Source organism: Mastomys coucha, unplaced genomic scaffold, assembly GCF_008632895.1.
Source record: "Mastomys coucha isolate ucsf_1 unplaced genomic scaffold, UCSF_Mcou_1 pScaffold9, whole genome shotgun sequence".
In the NCBI taxonomy this organism is placed as follows: domain Eukaryota; kingdom Metazoa; phylum Chordata; class Mammalia; order Rodentia; family Muridae; genus Mastomys; species Mastomys coucha.
This window is the reverse complement of record NW_022196915.1, coordinates 63,539,113-63,564,962: the sequence shown is the minus strand read 5'-3', so window position 1 is coordinate 63,564,962 and position 25,850 is coordinate 63,539,113. Positions and strand designations below refer to the sequence as shown.

The window sequence follows — 25,850 nt, the reverse complement described above, 5'->3', positions numbered from 1 at the left end:
GATCTCATTAGGAAAGGCCAATCGAATAGTTATGGAAGGGTGGGGGCTGAATGGGAGGATCAATGAGAAGAGAAAGGAAGAGATGGATGCAGGAGAGAATACAAGAAGAGTATTGCTCAGCTTGCTCAGCTAAAATTAAGGGACACTTAAGTGGTAATATAGAAACCTAATACACTTCCTGAAAAAATATATATGAAGGCATTCTATATGAAACCAACAAATAATGGGAATGACATAATCCCAACTTACTAAATATATTAAATAATGAAACTATATAAAAAATAAGCTTTTCAATATATTGAACTTCTTTAAAATAGTGTCTATCTGTATAGTGTGCTTTCTGTTGCTATGATAGAACACTCTGACCGAAAGCAACTTGAAAGGGAGGAATTCCTTTGGTTGACCTGTCCAGTCACAAATCCATCGGCTAGGGAGGTCAGAGCAGGAGCTCAAGGCAGGAACTGAAGCAGAGGCTATGGACGAATTCATTTCTTCAGCTGAGGGTCCTGCTGCTTACTAGCTTGCTTCTCGTGACTTTTTCAGCATGCTTTTTTATACCTCCCAGAACCACCCACCCAAGGATAGCACCACCCACAGTGAGCTAGACCCTCCCACATCAATCAATGATCAAGAAAATGCGCCCAGACTTGCCTACAGGTCAAGAACACTGAGGTGTATGTGACTGACTTGATTTTCATGCCTGTACCAATCTTGTGATAAGGTGGCTTCCAGCAAGGCATTTTCCATAAAGGAGAAGCAGTATAGTCATCACATAAATTACCCATCTCCTTGAAAGTTTGCTTTTTTTGTAATAATATGGGATACCTGACTCTAAGATGCTAACAATGTTAAATTTCTAAGTTTGCAGGCTGAAAAGAAGTTTGGCCTAGGTGTGACTTCATGAAGGAAAGGTCACCTGGTGATCTTCTTAAAGCCCCTCTAGGTGGCATTATGTCTGATAGCTGTCATTAAGCCTTGAATACCATTAAATAACCAAGAATGTGATGATTCTATAGAGCATAAAACTTGTTTGCTTGTAAGAAATGTGTGGCTGCTCTTATTCAGTTACTATTGCTAACTGGCAAAATATAAACAAAAGAACTAGATGTGGAGCCCAAGCAACACTAAAAAGTGGGGAAGACCTCACATCGTCACACTTTGATCTCTTATGAGCTTTGTCTTTGTGCCTCCACTCCAGATGCTCTACAGTCTGTCCCTGGAGCCCACGCATACTCACAGCTTAAGACCTCTGAACTTGGTCGTGCTTTGCCCTGGTCAGCGTTCCCAGACGCTTGCATAACCAGTCCTCCGTGTATTTCCTGGTTTGCCAGAGGTTCTCCACAGAAACCATCTTAGAGAATTCTCATTTGCCATGAGAGCCAATTCACTCCCTGTACTATATACATTACATTTGCACTTGCTCTACTCCATTTTGTCCTTAACCCTATTCTTTAAAAAAAAAAAGTTTGTTTGTTTGTTTGTTTGTTATTGTTACCATGCATCTCAGAGGCTTCATCCAGCAGCTGTTGGAAACAGATACAGAGACCTACAGTCAAACATTGAAGCTCAGGGACTCTTGTGGAAATGTCTAGGGAAAGGGAGCTGGGGGCCTCAAGGACACCACAAGAAGACCAGCAGGGTCAAGTAACCTGGGCCCATGGGTGCTCACTGAGGCCAAGGAGCATGCATGGACTGTATGTGGGCCCCTTACACATATGCAGCAGATGCACAGCTTGGTCTTCATATAGCCCCCTAACAACTGGAGGGGCAGGCAGTCTCTGCCTTTGGGTCGCAGCTTGGTCTTCATGTGGCTCCCTAAAAACTGGAGGGGCAGGCAGTCTCTGCCTTTGGGTCGCAGCTTGGTCTTCATGTGGCTCCCTAACAACTGGAGGGGCAGGCAGTCTCTGCCTTTAGGTCCCTTTCCCCTAGCTGGGCTGCCTCAGTAGCAGAGGAGAAGATGTGCAATTTGATTGGTGCTCTGAGGAGAAATGGAGGGGGAACAGGGAAAGGGGTGGGAGGGTAGGACTAGGAGGAGAGAAAGAAGGTAGGCTGTGATTCAGGATGTAAACTGAATAAATAAATAAATAAATGGAAAAAATAAAAAGGATGCAGGAAAGGCAACAATTTCTTATGAAGACATCCTTCTTGGAGGATTCATAGACACCATAAAGTATGTACCCATCTCAATAGAGGCCCAAAACACAACAAAGAACCAAAGAATAAAGACAAGGACTGACCACTGTTACATCCTAAAATGCCAACTCTCACACAAAACAAACCCGAAGCTGCTTTTCCTGCATCCTTACTCCCCCCGCCCCAATGTGGGGAAGGGGATATGACGGTACCTTCTACTTTATTTATCAGTACTCCTGTTCTTTGCCTAGCTGTAGGAAACCCGTGTTTCCTCATTTTGCTTCAGAAACAGTGGTGATAGAGTACTGGTTGGAGAAAGTGTAGTTTACAGACTCTTCTAGAGCACGATGTATTAGCACTTAGGTAGTAAAATGAAAAGGATGAGAAAAGAGAAAAAATGGCATGGCGTGAAGGAGAAGGCAGGAGGATGGGTTAAAGGCAAAAGAGGCAGAGAAACTATGTAAGTGGAGAAATGCAGATGAGTAGATGGGGAAAAGAGAGAGAGAACTAGCAAGCTATATATATTCTGATGAGACTAAAGCAAAACCACAGTGGCTTTAACAATGTACAAAACTGCAAATAACTATAACATGCATAGTTAGAAGGAGTAACTAAATTACTAACTCACTGGGGAGGGGGGAGATAAAAACAGGATAAACAAGAAAAATACCATAAAACCAAAACTTAGATACAAAACAACCAAAAACAAAGAAAGGGACAATAACTTGAAATAGAAGACATTGGTCCCACTTTTTCACTCAGTGAACTATGAAATTCCTCTCTTTCCTAGTAATGTCGTTTGTATCACTTTTCACAGGAGATGGGATCAACTGTTCCAATGAAGCCGGTGTGGCCTTTCAGATAGGTACTTCTGTAAACGTTCATCTCCTGGCTTTGGACCTCCTAAGGCAGGTGCAGGCATGGTGGCTACAGGTCTGGTATCCATTGCCCACTACCAGCTGGGGTGGGCATGTCAGGCTCTTTCTGGGAGCAGCAGTAGGGAAAAGATAGTCCTTTTACAGTAGAAACTCACTGTGGGGCAGCTTCTGTGGGCTGCCTGCCAACATGCACACACACAGAGAATCAGAGCACACAGGGAGTATCCCAAACTGTGGCTCCTGCTGCAGCTGCTGAGGTGCCATGTGTCAACACTCCCTCCCTCCACTGCCATTATGTGTTTAAGGACAAGTAGTGGGCATGGCAGGAGTTGCTAGTCTGAGCAGGATAGTGGTCCAGGTGTGTCTGTTTCATTTTTTACAACCGTCCACTTGTTCAGAAGTGGTTTGACTATGCGCTGATACCTAGAAGCCCTTCAATCAACTTCTAAGCAACTCAAGGAAAGTACTCCTTTATTCATCCACCTATTTTTCCACTTCAAGTCATTTGCAGGATCATTTCCTTTCTGCATTAAAAATGTTATTTATAATTTCCTATGCAAATCAAAATGACCCTGAGATTCCATCTTAAACCCATCAGAATGGCTAATATAAAAGAAAAAACAAACTCAAGAGACAACACATGTTGTCAAGGATGTGGAGCAAGAGGGAACACTCCTCCATTGCTGGTGGGAGTGCAAACTCTGGAAATCAATTGGGAATAGTTCTGCCTTGAGACCCAGCTATATCATTCTGGGCATATACCTAAAAGATGCTCCACCACCCCACAAGAACACTTGCTCCATCCACTATGTTCAAAGCAGCTTTATTCATAATAACCAGAAACTGGAAACAACCCAGATGTCCCTTAACTGAAGAATAGATTTTTTAAAAAATGTGTTTCTTTTACACAATGGAGTATTACTCAGCTATTAAAAACAAGGACATCATAAATTTTGCAAGCAAATGGATGGAACTAGAAAATATCCAGAATGAGATAGACCCAAAAGGACATTTATAGTATGTACTCACTTCTAAGTGGATATTAGCCAAAAAGTACAGAATACCCATGCTTCACTCTACAGACCCAAAGAAGCTAAGCAAGAAGGATGCTTGAATGTCACGGAGAAGGGAGAATAAAATAGTCATAGGAGGCAGATGGAGAGAGGGAACTGGTGGGAGAGGGGAAGGGAAGAGGGATGGGATCGAGTATGTTCAGGATCAAGTGTGGGGAGGGATAAGAGGGCCAAGCGCCAGGAGAATGAATGGAAGTTGGTGGCTGGCTGGAGTAACAGTGTTGGGGGAGCATATTTAGGACATACCAGACACCTGGGATAGGCGAGGCTCTCAGGAGTCTATGAAGTGACTTTAACTGAGACTCCTAGCAATGGGGATATGGAACCAGAAGTGGCCATCTCCTGTAGCCAGACAGGACCCCCAGTGGAGGGATAAGGACACCAACCCACCCACAAAACTTTTGGCTCAAAATTTGTCCTGTCTACAAGAAATGCAGGGACAAAGATGGAGCAGAGACCAAGGGAATGGCCAACTAATAACTGGCCCAACTTACGCCAACCACCAATCCCTGATTCTATGAATGGTAGGTACTGTTATGTTTGTAGACAGGAGCCAATCATAACTATTGTCTGAGAGGCTCCACCTAGCAGCTGATTGAAACAGATGGAGAGACCCACAACCAAACATTGGAGGGAGCTCACATAATAGTAAGGAAGAGTTGGGAGAAGGAGAAGATAGGAACTCCACAGGAAGACCAACAGAGTCAATTAACCTGGACCTTTGGGGCTCTCAGAGACTGAACCAGCAACCAGAGAGCTTACATGGGCTAGACTTAGGCACTCTCTACACAACTGGAGCAGGGGCCTGTCTATGGATCCCATTCCTCTAACTGGGCTGCCTTGTCTGGCTTCAGTAGGAGAGGATGCATCTATCCCTGCAGAGACTTGATGTTCCAGGGTCAGGTGATACTGGGGGGAGGGGACTCCACCCTCTCAGAGAAGAAGGGGAAAAGGATGTTGTGGGAAGGGTCTATGTAAGAAGGGGACTGGAAGGAGAGGTGCAGCAATCAAGATGTAAAATTAATTAATTAATTAGTTAATAGGGAAAAGGATGCTATTTAGCATTTCTTAGTGAAAATATACTAGAAACAAGGTTTATCAGCTTTTGCTTATTTGAAAAATTTATTATTTCACCTTTACTTAAGAAAAAGCATTTCATAAAATATAAAATTCTTAATCAATAGTTTTTTTCATTTTAATACTTCAATATGCTTTCTGTTGTTTACTAGCCATCAATGTTTTTGACTTTAAAAATCAATTATCATCATTTCTGTGTAGCTAATGGTTTTATGCCTGCTGTAAAGTCTGTTCTTTGTATTTAGTTTTAATAACTTTAATGACCTCAGATTCTTTGTACTCTATTTATCCTGCTTAGCATTTATTGAGTTTCTTAAATCTTCAAGATATACTTTATCCATGTTTAGATTCTTGGCCAATATTTCTTCAAATATTTTTTATCTCTTTTTGTTTCTGGAACTAAAAGTATACAGATGTCCAACTGTTTAATGTGCTGCCAAGGTCTCTGGGCTGTTTCAGTTTCTTTATCTTTGCACTCCTCTTTCTCTCGGTGCTCTGACCAGTGACTTGAACTGTGTTCTAGACTGGAGAAAAATTTGCCTTCTGTTCTGTTTAATCTGCTATTAATTCCACTCTGTATTTTTCATTTCAATAATTTCTCTTGTCTATTCTGATTTCTGTGTGGTTCTGTTACTTGATAGGTCTCCTCTGCTCATCATATCCATCAGGACACTGACTTTTCCCCTGTAGAATGCTTAACGGCAGTTCTCACTCTCTAGCAACTTCTGAGACAAGCAGAACTGTATTCTCAGCACTTACATATTCCTCTAGCTACAAGTGGACCATTTTCTCTTTCTTCATGTCTACTACTGTCTATTAACAAATAGGAGTCACATGTTGCAAACTCTGAATTTTATTATTTTTTCTGAATGTATTGAGTTCTGTTCTAAATTCAATTAAACTATTGGTGACCATCTGAATTTGTAAGATTTTAATACTTGTCCTGAGGTTTAGGTCTTTAGACCAGCTATTGTCTCAGTTATCATTATGGATGTCATAATTTGAATGTAAAATGTCCTCACAGGCTCATGTGTTTGAATATTTGTTCCTGAGCTCATGACATTGTTTTGAGAAACTGTAGGACATTTTGAGCATGGATGCTACCTGGTTGGCACAGGGTAGGCTTAGAGAGTTTCAGCCTTGCCACCCCTCCAGCGGGAGCTCTCTGTATCTAGTCTGCAGGCAAGATGTGAGGAGTGTCAACTGCATGTTCCTAATGCTATTAACCCTGCTGTGACTTCCCTGTCATGAAGGATGTATTAGTCAGGGTTCTCTAGAGTCACAGAGCTTGTGGAATGTCTCTCTATAGTAAGTGAATTTATTGTAATGACTTTGCAGTCCAACTAACCCAACAATGGGCAGCTGTGAATGGGAAGCCCAAGAATCTAATAGTTTCTCAGTCCCATGAGGTTTCACCTGGTCTTCTGTATAAGCTGGAATCTGCAGAAGTAGGTTCCAACAGATGTGCTGGCAAGTAAGTGCAAACAAGTGGATAAGAGTGAATCTTCCTTCTTCCAAAGTCTTTATGTTGGTCTCCAACAGAAGGTATGGCCCAGATTAAAGGAGTGCACCACCACACCTGGATCTGGAACTTGCTTTGTCCTAGGCTGGCCTTGAACTCAGAGATCTGCCTGCCTCAGTTTCCTGGGATTAAAGGTATGTACTACCTTGCCTGGGCCTAAGCTTTTCATGGCCACTATGCCTCAAGATCTCTATGCCAAGATCTTGGTCAGAAGCCTGTCTTCCACCCTCAAGATCTGGGGCCCAGGTGTGCCCTCCATTTCTGGATTGTAGTTCATTCCAGATGTAGTCAAGTTGACAGTCAGGAATAGCCAGCACAGAGGACCATACCCTCTGAACTGGGAGGCAAAAATAAACTCTTCCTCCTTTAAGTTGGTTCTATCATGTATTTGGGCACAGTGAGGTGAAATACAGTTGTCTTTACTACTAGGGCGCCACAATAGCTGAAAACTTCTCTTAAGAGGGGATGCTGAAATCTCAGCTCATCAACATTCTAACTTTGTTTCCAATTGAGGACCTTGGAACTTCGTTCACATATGCAGTTCAAATTACAGACATAGCTTTGTAAGGAAGTAATATGAAAATGTGAGGTTCCTTGTAAGGCCAAATTTAGTATTGACCCAAATAACATCATGAGGAAGTAAGTTTAGAAAAGAGTATAAAATTATTTCAAATGCAGGACATTTTTGTTCATAACTATTAAGAGAAAGTATATTACTAACAAGTCAATGTCATTTAATTATTAAGAGGAAGTCACAGGGCCTAGACTTTATAATTCCCAGCACTAAATCCTGGTGGAAAAGGCCTTACTAGTATGGTTTACTCCAACAGTTCTTTAATAATGAAACTGGTTAAATGTTCATTAGTTATAGTAGGGTGATAGAGATTAAGGTGTAGCCGCAATATTGTTGGCAGCTTTATAGCAATTAAAGTATATATCCTATATAGTTTTTTGAAAATATTAGGAACCAACAAATAATCCAACAGTAGTAGTAGTAGTAGTAGTAGTAGTAGTAGTAGTAGTAGTAGTAATAATAATAATGATAATAATAATAATAAAAATTAATAGTCAACATTTGTACTTTCTATTGATTAATAATTTTTTAAGACATTATCTCGCTGGAGCTGAAAGCAACAAGCAGTTGAGAGATGACATGGGTGCTGGGAACCACCCTCAGATCCTCCATAAAAGCAATCCAAGCTCTCAATCCCTGAACTATCTCTCCAGTCCTGCTTGGAGAGTTCTGTTATTGCCAATAAATATATGGCCAATAAATATTTTTAAACATGTTCAGTGTCTGTAGCCATCATGGAAATGCAAATTAAAACTCCTCTGACATACCATCTTACCCCAGTCAAATGATATCAAGAGAAGAAAAAGCAGGAAACAATAGAGAGGCTATGGAAAAGAGGAGCCCTTATTTATTGCTGGCAGAAATACAGCTTATGTTATATAGCCACTATATAGAGCTATATAGAGCTTCTATATGACCAAGAGTATCATCCCTGGCCACAGGCACAGGGCTCATCCTATTGCAGAGATTTGTACAGCCATGTTTATCACTACTCCTTATCATAATGATGAAGAAACAGATGTCTCAGAACATATGAATTAATAGTGTAATGTGGTATATATACACAATGAAATTTTATTAAGTTAAATAAGAAAGGTGAAATTATGACATTGATGGTCAATATATAGAACTGGAAAAATTATCATTAAGTGATATAATCCAAGCTCCAAATGACAAATACCAGACTTTATCTTCCATTCATTGATCCTAGCCTTTAACTGTTAATTATGTATCTCAAGGTGAGGACAAATATAAAAGTCAGGAAATTAGAAAGGGGCCATGAGCCTGGAGAGAGGAGCCTTTAATGGAGTCATGGGGAGACAAGAAAACAAAGTAAAGGGGATTCCTGGGGTGAAAGTGCACAGTGGGGAAGGGGGTGGAGATAAGGGAGGAAGAAGGAAGGTTGGCCATCCAAAATGAAATGCATATGCAAATCATACTGGAAACCTAAACTTTAAGGTCATTTGAAAATAAAATAAAATATTGTTTAAAAAGAAAATACAAAAAAAATTTGTTGAAGTAAACACTCATTTATTGTTTGCTGATGTTTGGTTGTTGTTTAAATATACATGCTAAATAATTAAGTATTTTTATGTCACATACTCATGGATTTCCATTTGTTTGACATGTCCTTGTTTTTCTCTCCTCATTTATATGTCTTACAAATATTTCTAAGAGCTAGTGTCTTCTCTATTGCTATGAAAGTAAAAATACTTAACCAAAGAGTTTATGAAGGTATTTTTGTCTTCTAAAATGTTTAACAGAATTAAAATTGTTCTTGTATTTCTTGAATACTCTTAAGAGAGCATGTATAGGTAGTATGAGATAGGAATTCTGTCTAGCACTCTCCACATAGTTAGCCAATGTTGTGTTTATTTGTGTTTGGAGGGGGAGGGCATGGTGCAGTGTGCTATGCCATGATGCATATGTGTGGGCGAGTGCATGCCACAATGGCACATGTGCAGAGGTCAGAGGATAACCTGCATTCAGGTCACTGGGCTCAGCAGCAAGCACCCTCAGCTGCTGAGCCCTCCCACTGGAGTCCAGCTTATTTCACGTCTACCATCCATACATGGGGACTACCTCTAGATCTCTTCTCTGTTTCATTAATTGCTTTTCTATTTTCATACCACTCATGTACTTCCTTATAACATTTTAATAAACTATTATACAAATAATAGATAAAAAATATAATAGAACAAAAATAAACAAAATGCCTAATCTAATTCGAATACCTACTAAACTATAAGATAAAAATCAGTGCTTTATGTACTGAAAGTATGTAAAGACTTTTTAATCTTCAAATTATTTAGATATTTTCATATCATGCCAAATTAGTTACAAACAAGTTAAAGTAAACATTTCATTTTCTAAACTGTATTAAAGGTAAAAGATACTTTGTATTTGCCACTAACAGCAGCAGCTCTGGAACATTAGGAATAGGTTTCCCTTTTGTTTTCATTACTGCTTTATTTTGGTTTGGAGACAGAGTCTCACTCTACAGCCTGGACTGGCTTCTAACTTGTGGCAATCCTTCTGCCTTAGTATCCCAAATGCTGGCATGATCAGCAAGAACCTAACTTCATTTTCATTTTATCTATAGTTGTTTTTAAACTTGACTCTTGAATGTTGCAAATATCAAATCAAGAAATGGTAAACAGCAATGCTCTTTACTGCCCTTTAGTCTGGTTTCAAGATTCCAGTGTCTAGAGTGGCCATCCTTTAAACCATCTAAGCCTCTGCTCTACAGCCATTAATTAGATACCGGAGACCAGGAAGAATTCCAGAGAATTCTCAGCCAGATGTCTTTTTTTAACCAGATATTGCTTTATAGATGGGCTTCAAACTCTATTCTCCTGGGTGCTAGGATTATAGGTATGCTTCATGCCTGGTATAGACCAGACTTATATGCATGCTTGCTTTGTTTGAATACTTTCACATGTTTTAATGGAGTGTTATCTCTTGTTATATTTTAATAGCATACATTTAATCAAGTTCTTTCTTGTTCCCTAGCTGTTTTGAAAAACAAGAGTAAAACAAATATAGCATAAGTTTAAGACATGATCTCATGAAATATTTAAATATAGATAATTAAGACTCACCTCTATTTCTTTTCTTAATTTTTCATGTGTCTTTTTCTCTTCTTCAAGAAAAGATGTTTTTTCGATGATTGACTCTTTTACTGTCATAATTTTATTCTTTATCTCGGAAATGTCTTCCTGGATATTTTTAAAATTTAAAAGATACAAGTTAAAATGAATCAAGACTTTTTCATTACTTTCTTAATATATGGAAACTAGCAAAATCAAATTTTAAATTTGGAAAATAGGATTAGAACATTGCTTCTATACCTATACAAGATAAAGAACCACTGTTTGCACAAAGCAAACCTGGACTTTAAACACAAACTGAAAACAAAATAAACCCAAAGATGAGCAGCAGCTGTGCTGATCCCCCTCCCACCCCACCCCAGCCCCGACAATAGTGCACAGGATACTTTTTAGTGCTCTAGCCAGGAGTGGTAGGTATTTTAAGTTTCTTTCCTTGTGGTCCTCAGGGAATAGTAAGAGGAATACAAAGATATGCAACATGCAATTATGAATTCAGCTTGTGTGCATTAATCACATGAACTGATTTGGTCAGCATTCTTCAGAATAGAAGCTAGACACTGAACCTTTTAGATTAATTGTTCACTGTGATTTTGACCATATATATTTATAAACCCACAGATGATCTGTAAATATCTCCTTTAAGCATCTATAAATTCAGGAAATTGCTATTTAACTTATATATCTGATTGCTATATGTACTTACTTAAGTTTTAAAAATTGTGAAAATAGTTTCTGAATGTAGAACTGTACATTTTTATTAATTTGATTATTATTTACTAGGTATACTTATAAAAACAGAAAAGGGTTTGATAAGCATCACTTCAAACCTGTATTTGTATTGTACAGTTCCCTTGTGAATCTTGGAGACTTTCCATAAGATTTTCTTTCATTGTCTTTAGATTTTTGATGAGATCTCGTTTTTTATAGAGTTCAGTCATAAATGAACATTGGTTTTTTATCTCTCCTAAATTATCTTTATAAGCTTTTATTTTTATATAATATGCATTATATTTTATCATTTGTTCATCAAATTTTTCTTGGGCTGTTTCTGTATCAAACCTAAGCTTTAAACTTTCTGAATATAAGGACTCAATTTGAGCTTCTAAGAGTCCACAGTGAACTTTAGAATTCTCCACGGCAGCATCTTGCTGACGCATTTGCCTGTCTGTTTCTTTAGCTTCTTCAGCAGTAGTCGCTATTTGTTTTTCCAGATCATGAAGTTCAATCTGTAATATATTTCATAAATATCATTAATGATTAACTGATTAAGTTGAGAGGAAAATCATTATTTTAAATCTTAATGCACATCAGAAGTCACAACATAAAAATGAACATTTAATAGATATAGAAAAAAGATTCATAATAGAAGACATGCAATAGCATAATATACACTTATTTTAGAATTTTAAAAGGGTCCCAGGGTTGTATATTTATTACTTGCTCATCTAATTCTAAAGGATTAAAATTATGTAATTTTAGCACCTTATGTTTAAAGGAGATGCTTGGTTACTTTAAAATGCTTTTATAGGTACCAGAATTATTTGTTCAAATAAGACAGTATGGTAAATATTATATAGCCAGAGTTAAGTAACCTAGAGACTAGTTTCCAGTGTCTTTACTGATTTTTACAAAGCTCTATGATCACACAAAACAGTTAAATTACTCCATCCAATGTCATCTTCTTCATTTGCAAAATAAATACAAAGGTATCTACTTTGCCTTGCAGGGATCGGTCATTGCTTCCTCACGCCTCCTTCATAAAAGCTAGTTTCCATATGGCCAGTTTTCTTTGGCTCTTCTTCCTCAGCTCTTACTATTTCTTCTCAGTGTTGTCAGCAACTCCTTCCAATATGGGATTTCCTTGGTGTTTACTCATCATATTTTCTCTCATCATTCTCTATATATGTATCAAGCAATTAGATAAATGGTCCCATTTTATTGTATTTTCTGCTGATGGTTCACAGACTATATGTGGTTATTAAGTTCTATATTCAACTTCCATGGGCCACTTCAAATTCATGATGTACCCAATCAGACTTTCCTTCCTCCCTTCCAAACTTCTTTCTATTTGTATCAGTTATCACTTGCCACTACCATAAAACCTCAGTGACATGTAAGAAAGTGGTATTTACCATGGATGTGCCTGGGAGATGCTGGTGTTGCTAGGTGATGCCTATGCTTGAGAGCAGGGAGCTCTGCCTGATGGTTCTGCTAATTTTGGTTAGGCTTGCTCTTATGCTTGGGGTTGTACTTCTTTGCCAAATGGCTTTTAACGGGAAATACACTCTAAGTCCTCTTAAACAAGGGATATGCCTTGGCATTTCTGAAGAAGGAAAACTAAACTGTCCCATGTGAAGCTAAGTATACTTCTGATACAGGCTACCCATGTAAAAGGGAAAAAGGAAAGAAGGAAGGCTCCAGGGAGCTGCTAAAGCCCTCAAGAGTTACCATTATTACCGCTACTGTACAAAGGGTAAAACTGAAGCTCAGAGATGTTAAACCGGAAAGGCAACAGACTGTGGGATCTTGACTGAACCTAGGAATATTTGATCCTGTGGTTTGTAATTTTCATTGTATTTGCTAAATCAATAAATATATGAGGCATGTCTTTTTAATAATATAAATAGATCTAAAGTTTAGTCAATAAAAATAGAAGTTGGTAAGGATGTTATATCTAGCAAAACCTTTTTCAAATTGAAAGATAAATATGTTTCAAAAACAAGCACAAATTAAGGCAGAGTATGACCACCAGCCCACTACTCCACAGATATTCAAAGGAATATTATGCAAAGAAAAGGAAGAAAGGCAGTCTTGATAATGAGAACACAGGGAAGAATGAATTTCTGAAGAGGGACAGCTAAGCAAAGGAATCCATCATGCTCAATCCAAGAAACTAGTCACCCTCTGGTTCTAAAAGAATGGGAAGTACAAACAATTATCCAACTAGCCATAAAACTAACCAAGAAAATTGTTGGAATTAGTAAGCATCTTTCTATAATAACCTTAAATGTAAGTGACCTCAATTTACCAGTAAAAGAACTCGGGCTATCTGACTGAAAACTAGATACAACTTTCTGTTGTCTTCAAGAAAAATACTTTACTGGTAAGGGCACCCATACCAAGGGTCAAAAAAATAGGAAAATAATCTACAAACAAACAGAAACTGAAAAGAAATTGGCATATCTATTCTGGTACATGATAAAGTAGACTTTGAGCCAAAATTATCTAGGAAAAAATGAAGACCACACATATTAATAAAAGGAAAAATACATGAGGAAGACAAAATAATTTAGGTACATATACATCAAACATTGAGGCTTCTATAATGGGCATAAAATGTCAGATGAGTACTGCTACAGCAGTGGTGAGTTATGTAAAATCTCTCTATTTAAGTCATCTAAACTAAAAATCAACAGAGTTCAAGTAAATATCCATCCAAGAGACACTGAACACAATTCTTCTTAGCAGCTCATCAAATCTTCTCTAAAACAGCCCATATCCAAGGACACAAATTAAGTCTTACCAAATACAAAAAAATCAAAATAAGTCATTGTATCTAATCAGAGCTAACAAATAACAAACTATATAAAGGGAACGGAGGTACACAGAGATTAAATTGTGCAGTTCTGAATGATGAGTGAGTCAGTAGAGAAACCAGAGAACAACTGAAAAGTGCCTTGGGTTGAATTGTGCTGATTTGAATAATAAAGGGTCCATAGGCTCAGGCACTTACACACTTGGTCCCCTACTCAGGGGCTTTAGGGGAGGTGGTATGACCTTGCTGGAGAAGTGCATCACTGAAGCCAGGATTTGAGACGTAATAGCCTCTCTCCACAGTTTGCTCTCTGCGTCTACGTTTTGGTTGAGGATGAGATGTCTCGGCTTCCTGCCATACTTCCCAGATGTCACTCCCCATAGCCATTATGGGCTCTCCCTCTGGAACTGTAATCCAAAGTAAACCCTTCCTGCTGTAAGTGGCCTCGGATCCTGATATCTTATTATAGAAAAGTAACTAATACAGAAGTGAAACAAAAGCACGGCTTACTAGAACCTTTGGGATAAAGCTAAGGCAACTAAGAGGAATATTTATAATGAATATCTATGTAAAACAATTTAAAATATCTGAAATAATAACTTAATGATGCACCTCAATGTCCTTGAAAAATCAAGAACAATCTAAACTTAAAAGCAGCAGATGGCAGGAAATAATAAAGATCATGACATAAATGGAGTTGAAAAGAAAACTCTTACAAAACTACTTACAAAACTGGCTCTTTGAAAAATAAATAATATTGACAAATTCTTAGCTAAACTAACATCAACAGCAACAAAAATGATATGGGCTAGCAAGATAGCTCAGCAAGTAGAGGTGCTCACTGCCAAGCCTCACAACTTGAATTTGATCTTCAGAAATTAAAGTGAAAAGAGGGAATGGATTCCTGTAAGTTGTCCACTGACCTCCACAATAGGACACCAGTGTAGATACACACACTTTCACAAATAAATACATAAAAACAATGAGAGGATACATAAATCAACAAAATCATAGATGAAAGGGAGAGATTGCCACATAAAGCAATAAAATATGGGTTATCACTAAGGAGTATCTTGAAATTCATATGCAAGAAGCTGGAATATATGGAAGAAATGAATAAATTTCTAGATATAGATGACCTATCAAAATTAAACTATGGATAGATATAAAGTCTAAACAGATCCATAATTATCACTGAGATTAAAGCAGCAATAAAGAAAACTTTCCACAATGAAAACGCCAGGTCCAGACAGGTGCACTATTCATGGAAGCAAAAAGGCATAGCTTCCCTGAAGCTAATCAAATAGTTGTGAGCTATCTGACCTGGGTTCTGGGCACTGCACACTGGTCCTCTGCAAGAGCGGTATGCTTTGTTAACTGCAGAGCCATCTCTCCAGCCCCCTCTTTGCACACCTATTCTACACAATGATCAGTCTTAGCTAAACAGTAAGGAGAGAGAGGTGGGGAGGGAAATAGACATACTGGAAAGGGAGAAGTCAGATTACCCTTATTTGTAAATGACATGATCTGTCATAATGCATCTGAAAGAACCTAAAGATTCTACCAGAAAACTCTTAAAGCTGATAAGTACTTCCAGTAAAATAGCAAGGCAATAAAAAAAAAAAAACATTATACAAAGACTAGTACCTTTTTAACTATAACAAATGCACCAAGAAAGATATCAAAGACAAAACTTTTATTCACAATAGCTTAAAAATACCTAGGAACACTCCTCCTGCCCCCACCAATGGACAAAGAGACACCTGGTTGGTGGCGGCATTCTTACTGTTAGTCAGGGGCAGAGCAGTGGCAGTCCTATGTTCATCTTAGCTTGATGCCTGGCTTGGTGGCCAAAGCTGTTTCATGCCTAGAACTCATAAAAATCAAATCAAATAAAACCCAGGCAGTGCAGTGCAGAAGGAGGAAGACAGACAGAGAACTACAGATGCCATGCCACCCACAGACCTGCTCTCCAGTGCATGGCACAGGCAGGCCATAGACACCTGCTTGATGACTTGCCACGCAGCGTGACTAACAGATATCGCCCAGGGGACCACCAGCCACATGGCCAGCCTGCAGTTGGTGCCACCAAATTATGTGAGTATGTGATGATCAGATGGGAGAGAAAGACAAGTAAAGCAGCTTGACCATTATGAAGAAAGATGGAATTGGAGGCTTGAGGGTGGAGAGAAGTAGCCTGTTGTAAGTGGCCAGCCCTATCACCAGGGCCATGGTGAGGTTCCAGTTCCAGCTGACTCTAAGAGACATGTCTGAGTCTCTGCCTATGCAATGACATGGGTCAGTGTCCATGTCCATGGCTCATATTTGCATTAAAGAACATGGGCATGCCCCTGGACTGGGTGGCAGGGACCACCTGGATGTCCAGGTCTATACAGAACTAATGCTGGCCCTCATTGGATGCAGCACTCAGGAGACATGGCCCCATCTCTCACTGCTGACAGCACTCAGAAGAGTGGGTCCTGCACTGCTCCTGGGCAACACAGTATTGCTGGCCCTGGTCAAGGGGAGGAGGCATGGGTGAGCCAGCCCTGAGAACAAGAGCAAGGAAGAGCTGGCCTTGACACTCATCTGCCTTGAGGAGGCGTGGGGGTGGGGGTGATGCCCTCCCCTCCACTGCCCCATATCACCTGTGGCAGTTGGGAAATCTGCCCCTGGGGTCATGAGAGCAAGTGAGCTAGCCTTATCCCTTGCCAACTGTAGCACTCAGGAGAGTAGCTCACCTGAGCTGGCCCTGATGGTGGTGTGAAAGTGGGTGAACTCTGCTTATCCTCTCACAGGCTGCCTTACTAGGGAGAATGGGGCCTGTGCTTTTACTAGACAGCGTAGTAGAAGTGGCTCTGGAGGCATGGGTGTGGGTGAGCTGGCCCCAAGGGAAAAAGAACAAGAGAGCTGACCCTGCCTCCTGCCGATGACTGCACTGGGTGGCCCAGCCAGAGCAGTACTGGAGAGCTTGCCCTGGTAGTGTGGATAAGAGAGAGCCAGTATGCTGACCAGCTCAGTTACCACCCAGGCCCAGATCTGGGGCTTTGAGACAACTCACCCAATCATTTGTGAACAGTCAGGGCATATGAAAGGGCCAGTCCTGTTGTTCCAAAGCTGCAGGACCTCCATGACACAGAGCAACCGGATAACTAGGAGGAGTCCTGGTGAAGATCCAATATTGATGCTGTTACAGATGCCAGAATTTCACACAGACCAATGACCCACTGCAATGAGCATTTGCAAGTGAGAGTGTGTGGACAGAAAGATATACTGTGGGACACACTGTGATACACTCCAGCATCCAGGATGTTTTCCATACTTTGGTTTAGGGTGTGTGTGTGTGTGTGTGTGTGTGTGTGTGTGTGTGTGTGTGTGTATGTCTGTGTTATTTTGAGGAGGAGGTTGCAAGGGCATAGGACAGATATGAGGAGACAATGGGGAGATAAGCAGGACTGGGGTGCATGATATGAAACTCACAAAGAATCAAAAAAAATTAAAAAATTTAAATACCTAGCAATAAACCTTTAACACAAAGTAAAATAATCCTACAGTGAAAACCCAGCTCTGGGGTAGGATTGGGACAAAGACGAGCAAATCTCTAGAGCTGGCCAACTAGCCAGCTTAGCCAAGTTGGTGACCTCCACATTTGTTGAGAGACCCTGTCTCAAAATATAAGGAGAAAAATTACTGTGGGAAGACAACTGATGTTTACTTCTGGCCACCATGTGTACATATACCCCTTGATACACACACACACACACACATACACACACACACACACACACACACACACACACACACACACACAAGGATGTAGGCATAGACAAGGATTTTTCTGACTAGGTTTCTAGTAACCCAGGAAATAATTCCAAGGATTGACAGGAGACTGAATGAAATTAAGATGCTTCTTCAGTGCAAAGGCAATAGTCATCAACAAACTGAAGGGGAAAATAGTCTTTTCCAACTCAACATCGGATGAGGATTAATGTTGAGGACATAGAAAGAATTGCAAAGATTAAATATCAAAAACCCAAATCAATAAATGGGTGTATGACATGAATAGACAGTTCTCTAAACAAGAAATACAGATGGCCAATAGATCCGCAGGAAAAAAAAATATTCATCATCATTAGTCATCAGGGAACTGCAAATTAGTATTTCTTTTGGATTCCATATCATCTCGGTCAGAATGGTTCTGACCAGTAAAACAAAAACAAACACTGGGGAGGACACAGGGAAAGATGAGAGCTTATTCTCTGCTAAAGAGAATGTCAACTTGCACAGCCACTCTAGAGTCAGCATGTAGTTCTGAAAGAGCTCTGCAAGTAGAGCTGTGACTGAACCAGCTACACCGCTCTCCTGGTCATTCCTGAAGTAATCTAAACTGCACACTCATGTTTAGAGCTATACTTACCGCAGTAGTCAGGAAGTGGAACCAGCCTACATGTCTATCAGGTAACTGGATAACAAAATATAGTACACACACACAATAGGACTGTATGCAGCAATACAGAAAACTTCAATCATGACATTTTCAGGAAAATGTATGCAACTGGAAACCATTGTATTGAGAGAAATAAACTAGTTTCAGAAAGACAAGACACATTTTCTCTTGTATGGGGAAAGAGTGTGCATGTGTGCGTGTGTGTACATGCATGTGTGCGAGAGTGTGTGTGTGTGTGTGTGTGTGTAGGTTGTGAAACTAGAAAGAGGATCATGAGAGAGGAAGAAGATATCCTAAGAGAGGTGGGAAATAGAGAAGACAATGAAATGCATGTAAAGAGAAAGCAGAAATGTGGACTGACTGGGGAAGAGAAGAAACAACTTGAGAGGGAAGAGGTAGAGTGGATGAAGGAAATGACTGATTCTTGTTTTAAATGAGCGTTGGCTGCTTGAACAATTCAGGCTGGCTTTGATTGGCCTCGCTGGGGTGTCTTGGCTTCATCTTATAGGCATTAAGCTGCAGAGCTACATTACTTCTCCCAACAGCAAACACAAAAAAGTGGAAGTATGACTATGTAAGAACTTTCCTAAGCCTTTGCTTGACTCACTTGGTAGTCCAAGTAGATAGTCATATGACCAAAGTCAGGCTCAAGGGATGGAAATGTGTCCAGCACAATGAGAATACATAATAACGATCATAAATTACAAAAGAAAACAGGTTCATTGAAAAAAGCTAACATGAACTTGCTGTTCAGAATGAGCCTTATTAGGAGAGTCACAGGTTCATGGTCATAGACAGCCATTCCCTTTAAATCAACTAGAAGTGTTGGAAGGATGGCATTACAGTAAGCCAGTGAACTCCAACTCAAGCCTTCTATGTGAGACTCTTTTGTTGCTTTCCCGGTGGAGTCATCGCAGCTACCGTATTCAGCAAGTACACAGCACACCACGCCCTTGCCTCACAGTCCTCCTGTACCATTTTCACTCAGGTAGTCAAAAGTTCAGAGGTCATCCCTCAGTCTTTCTCTTTACCTCTACAACCTACTTTCCACCTTGTGATGACTGACACACCAAGATAAAATCTAAAATTTAGGGATAGGATGAAGTTGAGTGGTAGACCATTTGTATAACATACATTAGGCTCTGGGCTCAATCCCCAGCACTAATAAAAAAATAAACAAACAGATACATAAATACCTCAAATGTATTTCTAGCAAATCTTTGTCATATGTGGTACAGCCTGGCTTCAAACTCATCTTATTTCCACTCTGCCCCTCGTCACCAACTACATCCCATGTGTAGGAAGAGAATTTTTTTAAAACATAAAGCATGTGACATGCTTCCCCACTCAATCTCCTCTCTTGGTGTCCTGCCATATCCCTGAGAAGGCCGTATAAAGCCATGTATGCACTGGTCCTAATCCCTGTGCGACCTCTCTACTCACTTACTGCACTCTTGTCTTCCAGCATCCTTCTGTTTACTCATGATGCCCAGTTCCTTCCCACTGAAGAACATTTCTAACTATTGATCCATCTACCACAAAATTTTTTGCCCCAGGCCACCAAAAGTATGATAACATGAACTCATTTGGAAGATGACAGGAGACTCACCAAGTTATTCTCTGACCTCCATACATACACTGTAGCATGTGTGTGCCTGAATCCACATGTCATGCAAACATGCAATCATAATAAACAAAAATTGTTTAAAATCCTCTGTCCCCTTACTATTCCCACTCAGCTGTTCTTATTCCTCAGGACAGCCTTGCTTAAATCAAAACAAGAGGTAACTACTCGTCTCCCCAGTACTCTCAAAGTCTTAATCACCCTACCACATTTCCTTTGAAACACGTCAGCTGTATCTCTTCTTTAACTGTTTTCCTCCTCCAACTAGAAAGCAAGCACTGTGACTGCAAGGCCCTATCTTATTCTTTACCACCATCTTCCTCTTAAGAGAGTGCCGTCACAACGCAGCAGCTCAGCAAATGTTTATAAAATGATAGGCACATACATAAGAAAATGGCTGTCAGCCACAATCAAGTTATCAATGACAACAGCATGTTAACTTTGTATATGGAGACACATTTCCCCCAATTGGGCCACCTATTTTCTTTCTTAAGTTAATGGAATAGAACATAATATTTTTACTAGCTTTAGCATTTTCTCTGGTCTATTTCCACACTTAAACTAGAAATGCACTGCTTCCACCACTTCTCCTTTTCTCCCTCTGTCCTATCTCATTGAGATAAAAACAAGGTCAGTAAATTCCAAAACTTTATATTTTACAATTTGATGAATTTTGAGTTTTAAATTTTATCTATCTATCTATCTATCTATCTATCTATCTATCTATCTATCTATCTATCATCTATGTATTATCATTATTATGTAATGGTTAATGTGTATATGTGAGGGCTGATGCTAACATCAGGCAGTGTCAGAATTAAACCAAATTGTTTAGATCTAGTTAATATTTGGATGATTAGAAAATTGGCTCTCAGCGCTGGAAAGTAGTCCAGACAGTATAAGAATTCCAACACTGTTCTTCAAAGCTGCTTTGGCCAGTTTTAAGTTGTCTTTCTACCCAATTTTAGGATCAACTGGTCACAGAAAAAAACTGAAGTAGAACTTTTGCTTAGGATTGTTTTCACTATATGGATAAAATAAATAAAATACGAGAGCTAACATTTTAGTGATTTATGAAAACAGTACAGCTTTCTATTTTTTAAGTCTTTAACTTTTTTCATCCATTTGTGGCTTGTTTGACCATTTGCCAAGTTCATCTCTTCTTAACAGCAGAGTTTTGGTGCCATCATAAATGGTGGGTTTTTTCCTTAATTTCTGATAATTTCTTGACCATAAATAGATATACATATAGTTTTTAAATATTAATCTTAGTATTCTATTAATGTCCACTTATTCTTGTTAATAGCATGTTCAGTATTCTTTAGCATTTTTCTAAAGGTAGCTATGCCAAGTATAACTTTTTAAAAAGTTTATTTCATTCTGTCTAGATACATTCTGTTTCTTTTTCTTCTTACATGAAGAAGCTTTGAATTACTGATACCACTTTGAATAAAACAAAAGCAAACTTCTTGCTTTGTTTCTGATCACTGGAGGGAAACACTTGGTATTTCAGCCTTGGGCATATGGTTGTTCTTACACAGATGTTCTTTTCCTTTAGATTGAGGAAATTGTCGTCTATTCCTAATTTGCTGTGAGTTTTTGTCACAAATAGATGTTGAAACAAGTACTTTTTATAGACTCTAGAATTTTCTTTCTATAACAAACAAAGTTTTTAATTGAATCTTTGCTTTAAAATCCATGCAGATCTTACCAACTCAGAATTAAATACAAGTCTCTTATCATTGAATAGCTTCCACCATTTCTCAAAACCTTCCCTATGCTGTGCTGTTTCCCAAGTACCTCGAGTGCTGTGAATGCCCCAGTGCTATGTCAAGCCTCCATGGACTCTCTGGAATCTTAGCCCTCAACCCCTCTCTCTATAAGCTCGCCCTGGGTAGTCAATACTCCAGCTGTCCTTTACAGCGTGACTTTGAAAGATCACTTCTCTAGTCTTCTAATGTTGATGATGCCATGTATCATGCAGTTATTTGTTTGATTTTTTTTCTGTCTTCCTCCCCAACAGAGCACAAGCAATGCAAGAGTAAAAACAATGTTTTGTAAAATTTTTACTCAAAAATAGGTTCTCGGCATAAATAAAAAATTTCTGAAGTTTTACTTTAAAAAAAGACATTGCTTTGTATTATATCCTATTTTTCAAATATAGTTTTAGGAGTGACTAACATAAGGAGAATATTTACAAACAATCTATACTACATTAACAAAATTATCACCATTTATCTATGAATATGCTAATACTTAAGTAAATGTCAAAATCAAGTCCTACTGTCCACTGTGTCCCCCAAAATGATACCTCACATAGAATTACAAGTTTGTTCTAATACAAACCCCTTACAGTCATACTCAGTTATCTTCTCCATTTTACAAAAGAGAAGGAAAAGGCAATGGCAAATTCAATTGTAGAGCTAAATATGCAAATCAGCCTTGTGAGCAGGATAGTTCAACTCCAGAGCCTACTCTTCACTTCTGTGATCTATTTAATAATGTCTTTACAAATATGGCTTCCTTTTTCTAAACACATTCATAGAATGTAGTTACTTTCAATTTTGCTTCATGCAAGACCAAGATGGCTCCCATGTTCCTCGTAGAATGATGAGAGACCATCAAGAAGAGGAAGGAACATAGAGAAAAGCTACCTGAAGTATTTACTGACAACTAATTGCTCAAATGCCATAGCTTTCCTGGATTATATGGTTTTACTAATTTCTCCAATGTATGGCTTTATGGGGGAAACACCACAGGGATGAATTTAAATGATTCTATGTGATGTGCTGGATTTTATGTACTTACACTACAGCCATGATGACAATGTAGTTGCAATGACACCATATGGGAGTGTAAGATAGTCTATAAACCCAAATCATCCATATAGACTACTGTGGAAGAACAGAAATTTTAGGGAATAAATACTAATTTAAAATGAACCTCCTAATACTATGCTTTTCTTTATGGTGGTGCTGGTGTATGTGTGTGTGTTTCTATGTGTGTCTGTGTGTCTGTGTCTGTGTGTCTCCTGTGTCTGTGAACATGCATGTATGTATGTACATATATGTGAAACCTTTAGGACAGCCTCTCCTGTTCTTCCTCAAGCACCATCTACTTTATTTTATGAGACAGGGTCTCTCAGTGGCTTGGAGCTTGCCAAGTAGGCTAGGTTGGATAGCTAGTAAGCCACAGGGATGGGCCTTTCTCCACACCCCAAGGCACATGTCAACATCCCCGGCTTTGTTACATGGGCCATGGCTAACAAACTCAGGTTCTCTTGCTGGTGTATGTTGTAGAGAAATGGCCTGCTAGCTCCTCTGTGACTGAAGGGTGTCTGTGAATCCCAGCATACTGGGACACTGAGAAAGCACACTTTCTCAGCAGAGAATTCTGATGTTCTGTGAAGTAAGCTGCAGCCTGAGGAGGTGGCCTTCATGACCATTTTCTCGTGAGAAAAATCTTTTGTTTTAATTAAACTAAGCAACACTTAAAAGAGTTGAACCACAGACATATTTCTCAGTCTGCAAGAGGCCTAGGTCACCTTAAACCTAGATGAACTATTGTTTGAGAAACAGAAGTTGTTGAGAATTAGAAGCTGTGAGAAATCTTTATTCTGCTTGCCTATAAAAGATGCTGGAGAATTCAATAACGCATGCAGTGGTTCCCAGTTACTCTGCATCCCCTGTGTCCTGATTACTGCCATCCTACCCAGGAACCCCAATGCACTAGACGTTGACAGTGAGTCAAGCACAGCACTGACTGAACTGTCATCTGTATTTTCTTCATAAGTTACAGCTCAATAAAAAAGGCATTTAATACATTACCTGCAAATGGAACAGAATTTTTTTATGTTTTTCTATTTCTGATGTTTGTGACTGTTGTTGTTTTGCAACTTGCTCTACAACATCAGTTAATGCAGATGTGTCAGTTAATGCAGATGTGTCTTCCTTAACCACAGCTAGACAAAGGAAAAAGGCATTTAATAAAAATTAAATGAAGAGATTTTAAGAAAGTCATGTTTCTTTCTACAAATTCATTACAAACTTGATTTTTTTCTTATAAATAACTAAGTTTAGGACTGACAGTCTCCTTCTTAGGCTCTAAAGAAAATCAAGAACAAGACAATAGAAATTCCACTGCAAGGTTGCTCACCTCAGTGTGCTACCAGTTCTTTATAGGATGGAGTGAATGTGATTGTCTGAATTTCTTAATCTAGACCTCTTGCACATATATTATAATTACAGTGCTTCCACAGTAAGTGAAAACCAGTTATAGTTCATTGTTTTTCAATATGATTGGTCCTGACTTTCAAAATCACTTACTTTTTGAAATTACAACTCAAACTTTCTCCAAGTCTTCCCATATTCCCCTCTTGCTCTTTTTCTCCAATTTATGGCCTTTTCCTATTAATTTTTGTTACACACATATATACACACATACATATATGCATACACAAGCATCACACACATACACATATATATTACTAAATACATGAGTGCATTCTTCTCAGTCTCTATAATGTAGCTTGCCCATATGTTCTCAAGACTGACTACTTAGTGCTGGATAACCAATTGGTGCGCTCTATGATGGGGAAGACCCCGTGCACATGCACACACACACACACACACACACACACACACACACACACACACACTATCAGTATTCCTTAGTTGTGTAGTTCTATGTTTTAAGTGTTACATAACACATATGAGCCCTCTATGTGGTTATTCCTGATGAACTATGACTGTGTCCTTCTCCTCTCACTTGCTACCGATCTTACTCCCTAGGATCCTTCCATTCCTTTCCATCCCTGCTCCTGAGCATCCAGCTGCTTAGCTAAGATCATCCTCTCATGTGTTCAGTTAAGACGCCTCCTTACCTTTTGTAGGAGTGACTTCATTCTTCCTTTCTGAGTTTCCTGACATTCTTTGTCTGGTAATTCTTTTCCCTGGATTGGTTTGCTTTCTTTTCTCCTACAAAACAATGTAGCTATATTGATAATCTTTCTATTTTTCTTTTCTCCTGTCACATATTCATAATCCTGACAGTTGTTAAATACATTATAAGAATAATCAAGGAGTGCTCACCACTACTACCCATAAGGAAGGAGATTTAGGAAGGAAAGAAAAACTATATTTAATTTTTAGCTTTGCTTTTCAGCCATTAGGACCTTGAGGAAGCTTTTTCATTTATCTTCAGTGTCTTCACCTGTGAAGCTCCACAGGGCCAAGGTAATAATTAAATGTGATATATGTGCATGTGTGCGTATATGTGTGTGTTACACACATATGCATGTGCATACACAAACACACATATATAAAATACCTGATATATATTGGGTAGTTATTATGGTTTAGCAGTAGGAATGTCGAGTACTGTGTTGTAATAGATTTAACCAGCACATGGAAGAAATTATTCCAAGAACATCTAAAAATGTATGTCCAGGGTTATTTTGACCATGGCAGGTCCTGGTCCTGAGTAGGTTTGGAAGCCTATTTGTCTATCTTTTATTTAGGAGCAACTGACAAGATGAAGGCAGAGACCTTGTTCCATCAAAGAGGAAGAGAAAAAAACCACACTAGCACAAGAGTGGCAAGGTCACAGGACAGGAATGTCGCAGGTCTTAGTAAAAAACAGCATCAGAATTTGCCTCTCCAAAGGAAATGATTCAAGTTCTTATGATGAAATAAGTGGATTCAATGTCAACAAATTCCATTGAGATTGGAAGTTATCACCTTCTATTTAACATTTGTACCTGAAGAATTTTCTAGTCAGTTGACTACTTGTTAGCAAAAGCCAAGGTTTTTATAGATGCTGTAAATCTTACCTATACTAAGGGGATTCCAAACTTTGCATGACAAAACAAAACAAAAA

The 25,850-nt window shown here is 39.0% G+C and overlaps 1 protein-coding gene and 1 non-coding gene across 3 annotated transcripts in view; one reads left to right on the top strand and one right to left on the bottom strand.

The window, feature by feature from the left end:
- Ccdc122 (coiled-coil domain containing 122) overlaps positions 1–25,850 on the bottom strand; it is a 49,267-nt gene that overhangs the window by 9,409 nt on the left and 14,008 nt on the right. The window contains exons 2-5 of one of the 2 annotated variants that reach the window (XM_031361393.1): positions 24,856–24,949; positions 23,801–23,934; positions 11,195–11,593; positions 10,359–10,475 (exon numbers count right to left, since the gene is read on the bottom strand). In XM_031361393.1, the coding sequence (XP_031217253.1) occupies positions 10,359–10,475; positions 11,195–11,593; positions 23,801–23,934; positions 24,856–24,901 (696 nt within the window). In that variant the 5' untranslated portion in view covers positions 24,902–24,949. Of the gene's footprint in view, positions 1–10,358; positions 10,476–11,194; positions 11,594–16,963; positions 17,067–23,800; positions 23,935–24,855; positions 24,950–25,850 lie in introns of those variants that run through there. The other variant, XM_031361394.1, reaches the window with a different exon arrangement.
- Positions 15,639–15,782, top strand: LOC116085493. Its single transcript, XR_004116597.1, has one exon. It is a non-coding gene; the product is annotated as a small nucleolar RNA SNORA48 (small nucleolar RNA).